The sequence below is a fragment of the Podarcis bocagei genome (assembly GCF_964188305.1).
Source record: "Podarcis bocagei genome assembly, chromosome: 1".
Classification (NCBI taxonomy): Eukaryota; Metazoa; Chordata; class Lepidosauria; order Squamata; family Lacertidae; genus Podarcis; species Podarcis bocagei.
Window position 1 is genome coordinate 122,395,264 of NC_138125.1, and position 12,835 is coordinate 122,408,098.

The window sequence follows — 12,835 nt, forward strand, 5'->3', positions numbered from 1 at the left end:
GATTGGGATGTAGACTGATCTTCTCCAATCCTCTGACCGCTGCTGAGTTTTCCTCACTTGCTGGCATATTGAGTGTAGCACCTTAACAGCATCATCTTTTAACATTTTCAGCCGGAATATCATCACTTCCACTGGCCTTGTTATTAGCAGTGCTTTCTATTTCCCCCTCCCCCCCAAAAAATTCTTTTGGTTTTCACAACATTAGGTAAAGGTAAAGGGATCCCTGACCATTAGGTCCAGTCGTGCCCGACTCTGGGGTTGCGGCGCTCATCTCGCTTTATTGGCTGAGGGAGCCGGCGTACAGCTTCCGGGTCATGTGGCCAGCATGACTAAGCTGCTTCTGGCGAACCAGAGCAGCGCATGGAAACGCCGTTTACCTTCCCACTGGAGCGGTACCTATTTATCTACTTGCAGTTTGATGTGCTTTCAAACTGCTAGGTTGGCAGGAGCAGGGACCGAGCAACGGGAGCTCACCCCGTCATGGGGATTTGAACCGCCGACCTTCTGATCGGCAATTCCTAGGCTCTGGTATAACAAACACATAAGACAAACAAACATAAATTATAGCCTTATTGAAAATTACAATTATTAACATTGTTAAGTGACTTCCTCGCTTCCCCTTGGTTGAATTTCATTGCATATCCTTTTAACGGTTTTCCAAATCACAGTTCTTATAAAATTTAACTTAAACATTAACAACCTTAGATCTTCACATTATGAAATTAAACATATTAATTCATCACTTAACATAAATAAAATCCTAAGCCAATTAAGTATCTGCAAGCTGTTTTCAATTAATTTAACTTTTCATATTTAACTAAGTAATCATTAAATTTAAGCCACTCTTCCTGATACTCCTCCTCCTTCTGGTCGCGGACTCTTCCAGTTAGGTCGGCTAGCTCCGAAAAATCCATCATCTTCATCTGCCATTCTTCTATCGTTGGTAATTCTTGGGTTTTCCTCTTTTTAGCTAACAAAATACGAGCAGCAGTTGTGGCATACAAAAATAATTTAACATCTTTCTTGGGCAATTCCAAACCTGTTATTCCAAGAAGAAAGGCCTCTGGTTTCTTTATAAATGTATATTTCAACATTTTTTTCCAATTCGTTATAAATCTTTTCCCAGAAGTCTTTCACCTTGGGGCAGGTCTACCACATATGATAAAAGGTTCCTTCCTTTTCATAGAATCATAGAATCATAGAGTTGGAATAGACCACAAGGGCCATCGAGTCCAACCCCCTGCCAAGCAGGAAACACCATCAGAGCACTCCTGACATATGGTTGTCAAGCCTCTGCTTAAAGACCTCCAAAGTAGGAGACTCCACCACACTCCTTGGCAGCAAATTCCACTGTCGAACAGCTCTTACTGTCAGGAAGTTCCTCCTAATGTTTAGGTGGAATCTTCTTTCTTGTAGTTTGGATCCATTGCTCCGTGTCCGCTTCTCTGGAGCAGCAGAAAACAAACTTTCTACCTCCTCTATGTGACATCCTTTTATATTTTTGAACATGGCTATCATATCACCCCTTAACCTCCTCTTCTCCAGGCTAAACATGCCCAGCTCCCTTAGCCGTTCCTCATAAGGCATCGTTTCCAGGCCTTTGACCATTCTGGTTGCCCTCCTCTGGACACGTTCCAGTTTGTTAGTGTCCTTCTTGAATTGTGGTGGCCAGAACTGGACACAGTACTCCAGGTGAGGTCTGACCAGAGCAGAATACAGTGGCACTATTACTTCCCTTGATCTAGATGCTATACTCCTATTGGTGCAGCCCAGAATTGCATTGGCTTTTTTAGCTGCCGCGTCACACTGTTGGCTCATGTCAAGTTTGTGGTCAACCAAGACTCCTAGATCCTTTTCACATGTACTGCTCTCAAGCCAGGTGTCCCCCATCTTGTATTTGTGCCTCTCATTTTTTTTGCCCAAGTGCAATACTTTACATTTCTCCCTGTTAAAGTTCATCTTGTTTGTTTTGGCCCAGTTCTCTAATCTGTCAAGGTCGTTTTGGAGTGTGATCCTGTCCTCTGGGGTGTTAGCCACCCCTCCCAGTTTGGTGTCATCTGCAAATTTGATCAGGATGCCCTTGAGTCCATCATCCAAGTCGTTGATAAAGATGTTGAATAAGACCGGGCCCAAGACAGAACCCTGTGGCACCCCACTAGTCACTCTTCTCCAGGATGAAGAGGAACCATTGATGAGCACCCTTTGGGTTCGGTCAGTCAGCCAGTTACAAATCCACTGAGTGGTAGCATAGTCAAGACCACATTTTACCAGCTTCTTTACAATAATATCATGGGGCACCTTGCTGAATGCCTTGCTGAAATCAAGGTAGGCTACATCCACTGCGTTCCCTTCATCTACCAGGCTTGTAATTCTGTCAAAAAACGAGATCAGGTTAGTCTGACATGACTTATTTTTCAGAAATCCATGCTGACTATTGGTGATCACAGCATTCCTTTCTAGGTGCTCACAGACTGTTTGCTTAATGATCTGCTCCAGAATCTTCCCTGGTATTGATGTCAGACTGACTGGGCGGTAATTATTTGGGTCCTCTCTTTTCCCCTTTTTGAAAATAGGGACAACATTTGCCCTCCTCCAGTCCATTAATCATTCCCCCGTGTCTCTTATTTAAGGATTTTTTCCTCCCACCACTAGGTCTGCGTGCTGTTTGCTCCATTTGGTCTATGACATTTGGATGATCATCAATTGATAGACTCCTACCTTCAGGAGCACTGTCTCCCTCCCCCATATTAGTCAGTTTAAAGCCCTCCTGATGAGGTTTCTGAGATTTTTGGCAAAAACATTCCTCCCAACCGTTGTGAGGTGCAGCCCATCGCTTGCCAGAAGTCCATCTTCAAGAAACTGCAGTCCGTGATCTAAGAATCCAAACTGTTCCTGTTTACACCATTTGCAAAGCCAGCTGTTCACTTCCACTATTTTTCCCTCTCTCCCTGGGCCACGTCGTTCAACTGGGAGGACAGATGAGATGACAATTTGTGCATTTAATTGCTTCAATCTCCTGCCCAGAGCCTCGTAGTCTCTTTTGATCTTCTGGAGGCTATTGCTTGCAGTGTCATTGGTTCCCACATGAAGCAAGAGGAAGGGGTATTTGTCAGTGGGTTTTATGATTCCTTGCAGTCGTTCAGTTACATCTTGGATCTTAGCCCCGGGGAGACAGTACACCTCCCGAGACATCTTGTCAGGCCCACAGATCACTGCTTCTGTTCCCCTCAGTAGGGAATCCCCTATCACCACTACACGCCTCCTCTTAGGTTTGGTCAGGGTTCTTCCGTGAGCTGTCCGTTCCAAGGTCGCCTGCACATTCCCTGAGGACTGACTTTGCTGATCGTCTTCATATACCTGATCGAGTGTAATGAGGGAGAGATCCTCAAATGGAGTCTGTTCTTCGTCTTCCATGCTAGGGGAGAGGACTTCAAAGCGATTGTGTATTTCTAAACAATCAAAGCGAACCCTGGGCCTCCTACTTCTTTGAGTCACGTTTCTCCATATATCTGGCACCTGTGTTGGTGAACTAGCCTCCTTCTCAGGGGTGTCCCCTGTCTCCTCCTTGGTGGAGACGGTGTTCTCTGTTGCTTCCAAGAAGAGCTCCAGCTCTCTAATTCTTTGGAGCGTAGCTACACGTTCCTCCAGTTGCTGGACTTTGTCTTCTAAGAGGGCAATCTTTACATTTCCAACATAGATTGTCACAGTTATGATATATCTTTGCTAATTTTACAGGAGTCAAATACCATCTGTACATCATTTTCATTATATTTTCCTTTAACACAGTACATGCGGTGAACTTGACCCCTTTCTTCCACAATCTTTCCCAATCCTCAAACATTATATTATGTCCTACATCTCTTGCCCAGTCTGTCATCACAGATTTAACTTTTAGCAGTGCTTTCTAAGGCCCATTTGACACTTGGGCCACCTTATGAGAAGACTCCCTGGAAAAGACCCGGATGTTGGGAAAGATTGAGGGCCAAGGGAGAAGGGAACGACAGAGGATGAGATGGTTGGATAGCGTTCTCGAAACTACTAGCATGAGTTTGACCAAACTGTGGGAGGCAGTGGAAGACAGGAGTGCCTGGCGTGCTCTGGTCCATGGGGTCACGAATACTCAGATACGACTAAACGACTAAACAACAACAACAACACAAATAACCCAGAGATGTATTTTAAATAAAATGACACATTCTACTCATGTAAAAACATGGTGATTTCCGAACTGTCTGTGGGCCGGATTTAGAAGGCGATTGGGCCGGATCCGGCCCCCAGGCCTTAGTTTGCCTACCCATGACGTATAAGCTAAACAAGCTATAGCTTAGGGCCCCACTCTCTTGGGGGGCCCAAAAAAAATTAAAGGGGGAAAAAACTGGATGTACATTTCCAAAATATAAGATAAAAAACAAATAAAATAAAACTTACATACAGCAACAGTTTTTTGTGTTGTGTAGGCTCCTATGATGTAAGTCATGGGCTCCGCCTGCTCCCTAAAATATCACTGGTTTGCTCATTTCTATGTATAGGGTGCCTACATTCTGCATGTGCTAATGGCTTTAGATACCTATTAGGTCCGTAAATTACCATATAGCATATATTCAACCCAAAAGAACAGCGACAATTTGTTGTTGACAAAGGACAGCTGGACATAGAAAGGGCCCCATTACCTTCAGTAGCTTATGGTCTCATCAAACCTAAATCCGGCCCTGGGTCTGTGTTTTTGCCTTGCTCAGTCCCTGTCTAGCCAGAGCCCACATTGCAGGCTGCTTGCTGCTGCACAGAACTTAATGGGAGCCACCAAGAACCAATGAAGTTCTCCTCAATATAGGAAAAATAAGGGTGGTTGGCTTTTGCTGCCCAACGCCTCAAGGGAATGAGTCCCCTAAGTCCATGATTGGTCAGAGATGAATGGATGGAGGCCGGATGCAGCGAAAGCAAGGCAGATCTTTATTTTCTTCTGTTGCAACTGAGTTCCTTCCCCTGCTAGCAACGAGGCAAGAGAGACCCAGAACCGAAAAGAAACTTCTCTTTTAAGGGTTTGCATTTTGGCGTGGAGAAAGGAGCGCATCCCATCTACAAACGGTGAGAAATTACATCACACATAAGGTGGGGTTACTGTGGCTCAGGCAGGCCAAGGTATGATATTCCTGAGGATTTAGCAAGTTTCACATAGTTCCAGACACAGTTTACACAAAACATTTACGGGAGCGGGTGGCACTGTGGTCTAAACCACGGAGCCTCTTGGGCTTGCCGATCAGGTCAGCGGTTTGAATCCCCATGACGGAGTGAGCTCCCGTTGCTCTGTCCCAGTTCCTGCCAACCTAGCAGTTTTAAAGCTCGCCAGTGCAAGTAGATAAACAGGTACTGCTGTGGCGGGAAGGTAAATGGTGTTTCCGTACGCTCTGGCACTTGTTACGGTGTCTCATTGCACCAGAAGCATTTAGTCATGCTGGCCACATGACCCGGAAAGCTGTCTATGGACAAACGCCAGCTCCCTTGGCCTGAAAGTGAGATGAGCGCTGCAACCCCATAGTTGCCTTTGACTGGACTTAACCGTCCAATCAGGATGCCCGTCAGACATCCCTCAATGCAGAGCATCTGGGCCAACAATGACAATTAATACAAAGGAGGTTCATAGATATAGGAGAGGAATCCCTTCAGGAACTTCCCCAGATTGCTATCTGCCTATCTGTTCGCAGGCAAGGGGGATTAAGGAGGCAGAGGAAATATTTAGAGTCTTTAGGAAAGCCAAGATGGCTTTCGGATTACTCTCCAGTACTATTTTAGACATGTGGCTTATATACTTACGGTATGTATGTGTGTTTACCTTGTGCAATTATCAACATTTATTCTATATTTGAGACCTTAGAATTCCTATAACATCCTGAACCTAAACATTCACTTCTCCTATGACCTTCTCAAGTAAGGAGTTTACACTGAAAGTAGCGTGCTACAGCAGAGCAATTTTTTTTTTCTAAAAAGGAAAAGGAGCATGCAAGGATAGGTTAAAGTTTCCAGAACTTAGCCGCAGCTTGGCAATGACTCGCAGCAAGTCGTTTTCTGTGGCTGCACAACTTTGGAACGCCTTCCCTGCAAAACTTGACATTTTCATAGTTTTTAGTAGGTGGAAATGTTATTTTAGAAGGGTTTTGGGGTGCTGACTGAGACCAGTTACAGGTTATTTGTATTAGAGTTGATTCAATGGGATTACTGCCATTGTATTTTTGTTCTTTCACTGTCAAGAGTGCAAAAATCTCTTGAGTATCTCTGTAATACCAGATCTGTTTATACAAATGTAGGCTGCTTCTGTTTAATTCCACTGCAGTAAGATTTTACATTAAAGCAAAAGACCTCAAACTGTAATGTAGTTACTTAATAAAATATTTAATTAAGTATTCTTTATATAAGCATGAATCCTTAAATACAAAACTACAAACAGGATAAATTAAATTTATATCTTTCTTATTTTTAAAGAATATACATACTCCAAAATTTGCAGCAGGCACATTGTATACAGACAAAATAACAACTGGGCAAGAAATGGATCTTCAAGGAAATCCACTGATCACTGTACCTCAGTATTTGAATTTTAGCAGATTGCTAAGTACACTCATCAAAGGGATGTCTGCCACCAAATTACTAGAATCTGGAAGCCTACCAAGTTATGCTCTTTACTCTTCATGTATGCTTTCAAAAACTGGAAGGAAAACCAATTTATCTAAATATTTTTTTCCACATATTAAGCAAAACATTTTAACACAATCACCTTTCACAATAGGGTAAAAGGGTCAACACAATACTGTTTATCAATATATGCCACTTTTCAAACCCTTCATTTCAGACACACCATTCTAACGCTAATAAAATGTCATAGGAAGATGGACCACAAACTCCTGGGTAATATCCTCAGAGGTATTACAATGAGGTACAAAACATGGTGTCTCAAGTCACAGGAACTTTCATCAAGATGCCTCAAAATCGGATTGATACACTCTCCTTTCCAACATTATCATACACAGGACACTCGTTTTAGCAAAACTGTCTTCTGTTTTAAGGCTGCAATCCTATGCACACATACACGGAAGTAAATCCTATTGAAATTAGTGAGAATTGCTTCCAAGCAGACATGGAAGGCTGCATTAATATGAAGCACCTTTTTGCCTGTTACGAGGAGTACACGTATCGTTCCATCATCTCTTTTAATTTCTTCACAGGGCATATGCAATTAAAACAGACACTGCATGGGCACGTGAAGTCAGACAACACGAAACCTTCAAGTGTTGCTCTCATTTATTCCTTGTTAATGCTGCCTACACATGGTATCAGCTTTCACTTTGTGATTAGTGGTTGATAATGAATTATGCTAAATAATGTAAAAGAGCCACGTTGGGATGAGATGCGTGGGGATGAGATGTGTGCGCGACAAAATTAGCCCCCGTTTCTAGGCTGATTTTGTGGCTAAGGGAAGCAACTCTCCCTTAAGAAAGAGCTTCAGAAGGTTATACAGAAATGGTTTGTTACTCACATACAGTGTGGAAGCTCTACGTTTCTTGCAAATAGCAGCTGAATTATAATGGTTGCAAGGGGCTCCGGGTGAGGGATGTTCACAAGACGAGAAGTCAAAGCCACATCCCACATGATATTAACAACCTTTTAAAAGTTAGCTCATAGGGATACCTATCATATCATCTTAAATGGACAGCTGTTGCTGAACGTGGCACCGAGGCACAACAGTGCAACGTTAGCTATAGCTCTTGCTGCATTTCTCCTCTCCATCAGATAATTAGAGGGAAACAGTTTCTATATCCCATAAAACATACCCTACCAACAGCTTATCTCATGTAACATAGCTATTACAGGGCAACTATATTTAACAATGACTTCCAGTGCAATCCTATACATGTCTACTCAGAAGTAAGCCCTCTAGAGTTCAACGGACTTGCTGGTAAGTGTCTACAGAACTGCAACCTTCGGCACCTGCTGCTGCTTTTGATGAATTTCCCTCCTTTCTCAGGAACCTCACCCCACCGAGTTTGCACAAGGGAAGACAATGAATCAAAGTAGCATAAACAAAGTGTTATTTCTTCTTCTAACATTCATAAAGAAACGATTCTGCTGTGAGAAGATTCGGAGAGCACCACCCATTTGCCAGTATTAATTAGTTCTATCCTTTTGTAAGTACTTCTAAGTAGGCCAGTATCTCAAATCCAGATGACCAGACGACAACCGATGCCTCAACGGGAACAAGATTCTGAGACAACTGAGAAATCAGGCTCTCCAACGTATACCCTTGTCTAGGCATAACAACATCGCTTTTTTTCAAACACATTACTGGGCACAGGTCATTCCCACCGTCGCCTATATATATAATTTGTGAGTATTTCACCTTGGGCTTTAAATGTTCTAAGAATTCTTCCAAGACTTTTCTCTTGCAGAGGTTAATAGGACACTTTGCACAATCATGAGCGTGACAATTCTGCACAGTGAGAGAGCCACAGTCATTGAAACTTGCAGGATTTGTAAACACTTCATCAAATACTTGAGATACATCAGCAGCTTTTAAAATCCAATCAATAAATATTGCATTGGAATCCGATATAATTATGCAGTCAAAAAAGTCTTTGTGCTTGCCAATAAAATCTATCAGCTCTTTCATTCCTGTAGTAAAAGGGATTGCTGTCATAGTTCTTTTCATCTCATCTTCTCTTATGCCAATGTCCCCCAGGTATCGGAAGACTCTGCCCATATATTCTGTCCAGTATCCTTTTCGATAGGAATTTTTAATTTCATCAGGAAGCTTGGAAGCTGGTGCACATTTCACAATCCAAGTATCACTGTTTTCATCTACAACTGTATGGTCAAAATCAAAAACCAGAAGAACCTTCATTGTTGTTGGATAAATGTAAACCTGGAAATGAGAAAGAATTATTTGCTTAAGTATGCTATTACTGCATTATATTACAGTCTGACCATGATCTTAGAAATGGAGTTATGCCTGAAAAAAATACTGTATCTCATTCAGAAATCAGGTTGTGTGTGGCAGTATTCAAGTGTGCTTTTGAAAGTACTGTATTACAATCTACAGTATCCTATGATATGAAACCCATTTGGAATATGCAATTATTTACCATACCCTATAGCAGGTGTGGGAAATTTTTGACCCTTCAGCTGATGTTGGATTCCAGTTCCTTTCAGCCCCAGCCAGGAAGGCCAATGGTCAGGGATGACAGGAATTTTTGTCTGGCAAATCTCGAGGCCATAGGTTCCTCATTCTTGCCTTATAGGTTTCAGATAAAAGTCTGATAGCAAGCTATAGTTTGGTGCAGTTGAATGAAACAGCAAACTGCAGTTTATTACAAATCAGATTCTCAGGTTTTAAGCTCCTCCCCTCTTGTGTGCAGATTGTTCTCGTAACAATAAAGCACAGTTTGTTATGTTTCAACCAGGTCAGTCTAGACCTGAAGTGGACACAAACAAATATGCACACATGTATGTTGCAATGCCAGGTGTACATCACAAAAGGTAGATACAGTGGTACCTCGGGTTAAGTACTTAATTCGTTCCAGAGGTCCGTTCTTAACCTGAAACTGTTCTTAACCTGAAGCACCACTCTAGCTAATGGGGCCTCCTGCTGCCGCTGCGCCTCCAGAGCACGATTTCTGTTCTCATCCTGAAGCAAAGTTCTTAACTCGAGGTACTATTTCTGGGTTAGCGGAGTCCGTAACCTAAAGCGTATGTAACCTGAGGTACCACTGTAATCTAATAGTGGAACAATACAATGGTACTCACTAGCCGACACTGATGTTTGAAATCTGAATTCATTGGAGGGTGTCAGACAAAAAGCAGTTTTCCCCAATATGAATGCAGATCCCTTTGTAATATCTGCACATAAAGAGAGACAAGACTACTTACATCATCATCCTAGTCTATCTATAAGGAGCTCAAGGTGATATATACTCTTCTCCCTCCTATTTTATCCTCAAAATAACCTTGGGAGATAGAGCAGGCTTAGAGATAATGGCTATAGTGAGCAAGTGAGGTTCAGGGGAGATTGAGGATTTGAACCCAGGACTCACCAGTACAAGTCCAACACAAAGAACGTGATCCCAACTTCTTTTTTCTATTTAGACAAAATAACATAATGTAATGACAAAATTACACAAATTGTATATCTAAGTGTCAGAAGACCCTAGTAGTGGATTAGAGGGGCTGCTTTTAGACGGGATTATGACATCAAATGCCAGGAGCTGGAAGAAGTGCACCTTCCATATCAACATGTCATTAATTATATTGTACTTAATTGGAAGCCACTCTGGGGGTCAATTTTGGCTTAAAAGCAGGGTATGAATATAAACACGCACATAAATATTGTGCCAGCTATTGACTTAATACATAAACACAAAGTAGAACTTTGGCAATGCTTCCGTTTTCATTGAAAGGGTATCGGGCTGCAATTCTAAGCACATTGTCAGTAGTAGTTATCTTTGAATCTTTGAGCCAACTTGCTTAGAATCTTGCTCTTCATCCCAGCAGAACCATTACAAAGCACTGCTTGGTTGAACATGAATAATTTGGAGACAGTGCAAGACAAGAACAGATCAAGAAAATAAATATGCATTCACACAATTGCATAAAGTAAGATGATCCACGCTAGACTCTGAACCGCTTTTGTGTTCTTTAGACACAGGTAGAGGGGTTTTTGTGACAGTGCTCACCTATATGGAGTCAGTAACTTCTTTTTTTGCAATCACTGTGTGCCCAGATGCGCAGCACTTTTATAAAGAGATGACTAGCGGCACCTCATATATATATATAGCCAAAGAAAAGTACTGGACACAGGCAACAAACAGGGAAGCGACTTAACCTTACTTCCCATTCCCTGTTACAGGTAGGTAGCCGTGTTGGTCTGCCATAGTCAAAATAAAAAAATTCCTTCCAGTAGCACCTTAAAGACCAACTAAGTTAGTTCTTGGTATGAGCTTTTGTGTGCATCTGAAGAAGTGTGCATGCACACGAAAGCTCATACCAAGAACTAACTTAGTTGGTCTTTAAGGTGCTACTGGAAGGATTTTTTTTTATTTTCCCATTCCCTGTTTATCAACATAAACTGCATGTAAACATCCTCAGCCCTCCAAACTCCTTGCAATCTCTGCAGCAAATGACACTTGCATTTAGGGATAAACATTTTGCTGTGAGGGCAAGCAGTTGACTGGCCTCTGGCATGTACAGTACAGTTCTTCATTCCGCTGGCAGCCCTGCTCTTCCTAAGCAGCGGACAGTTTGGGTCAGTGCTCAACATTAGAACACTATTTACCTTGTCCTGAGGGGAAGGAAGAAACAACAGGAGACAGAAACAGTCTGGTAACCTGCTCCACTATTCAGCTCCCTCCCAGCAGTTCCCAAGCAAGCTGATGTCTGGAGCTTTCCATAGCTGCCGCCACAGATCTAGTTAGGAAGAGAGGAAAGAAGAGCCAAGGAAATTCAGGTGAGAGCATACATGTGTATATTTAAGCCTATGAAGGCAGTTACTGCTTTCTCAGCTCCCCACCAGCTGAGTCGTATTCATAATATTTGCAACATACATTGACTTGCACGCTTTTTGATTATTATTTTTTAAGGGAAGGCGCAATTCAGTAAGGCTGTGGACAAAGTCCCTCATGTTATTCTTGCAAAGAAGCTGGTAAAGTATGAGCAAGGCGAGGAAACGTGTTAGGTGGATTTGTAGCTGGTTGCCTGGCGGGTTCTGAAAGAGTGCTCACTAATGGTTCCTCATCATCCTGGAAAAAAGTGACAAGTGGGGTGCTGCAGGGTTCTCTCCTGGGCCTGTTGTTATTCAACACCTTTATAAACAACTTTGATGAAGGTATTGAGGGGATGCTCATAAAATTTTGCAGCAGGCACCAAACTGGAGTGGTAGCCAATGCAGCTGAAGGCAGAATTGGGATTCAAAAGGCCCTTAACAGATTGGAGAACTGGGCCAAAACTAACAAAATGAATTTCAATAGGTTCTGAGCTTAGGCAGGAATAATCCACTGCGCAAATATAAGATGGAGGACACCTGGCTTGCCAGTTGTGGATGTGAAAAGGATCTAGGAGTCTTAGCAGACCACAAGGTGAACGCGAGTCAACAGTGTGATGCAGCAGCAAAAAAAGCTAATGCTATTCTAGGCTGCATCCGCCGAAGTATAGCGCTCCAATCAAGGAAAGTCATAGTCCTGCTCTATTCTGCCTTGGTCAGACCACACCTGGAATACTGTGTCCAGTTCTGGGCAACCACAATTTAAGAAGGATGTTGACAAGCTGGAACGTGTGCAGATGATGGCAACTGAGGCAATCGAGGGTCTGGAAACCAAGCCTTGTGAGGAACGGTTGAGGGAGCTGGGAATGTGCAAGTTGGATAAGAAGAGAGGAGATATGGGACAGCCAGCTCCAACTATCTCAAGGGCTGTCACATGGAAGAGGGAAGGAGATGGTTTTCTCCCACTCCAGTACCAATGGCTTCAAATTACAAAGAAAGGAGAACTGCCGATCTAGGGTAAGGGTAAAGGTAAAGGTACCCCTGACCATCAGGTCCAGTCGTGACCAACTCTGGGGTTGCGGTGCTCATCTCACTTTACTGGCTGAGGGAGCCGGCGTACAGCTTCCAGGTCATGTGGCCAGCATGACTAGGTCGCTTCTGGTGAATCAGAGCAGCACATGGAAACGCCGTTTGCCTTCCCGCCGGAGCGGTACTTATTTACTTGCACTTTGATGTGCTTTCGAACTGCTAGGTTGGCAGGAGCAAGGACCGAGCAACGAGAGCTCACCCCGCCGCAGGGATTCGAACCGCCGA

At 43.0% G+C, this 12,835-nt stretch overlaps 1 protein-coding gene and 1 long non-coding RNA gene across 3 annotated transcripts in view; one reads left to right on the plus strand and one right to left on the minus strand.

Moving 5' to 3' along the window:
* The window catches only part of LOC308582320, a 211,644-nt gene extending 202,060 nt beyond the window's left edge, over positions 1-9,584 (plus strand). Inside the window, exon 3 of the long non-coding RNA XR_014005624.1 lies at positions 9,570-9,584. This is a non-coding gene — a long non-coding RNA (uncharacterized lncRNA). The remainder of the gene's footprint in view (positions 1-9,569) is intronic.
* The window catches only part of PHOSPHO2 (phosphatase, orphan 2), a 266,822-nt gene continuing 260,353 nt past the window's right edge, over positions 6,367-12,835 (minus strand). The window contains exons 2-4 of one of the 2 annotated variants that reach the window (XM_081183054.1): positions 11,318-11,448; positions 10,080-10,122; positions 6,367-8,911 (exon numbers count right to left, since the gene is read on the minus strand). In XM_081183054.1, the coding sequence (XP_081039180.1) occupies positions 8,168-8,890 (723 nt within the window). In that variant the 5' untranslated portion in view covers positions 8,891-8,911; positions 10,080-10,122; positions 11,318-11,448 and the 3' untranslated portion in view covers positions 6,367-8,167. Of the gene's footprint in view, positions 8,912-10,079; positions 10,123-11,317; positions 11,451-12,835 lie in introns of those variants that run through there. The other variant, XM_081183055.1, reaches the window with a different exon arrangement.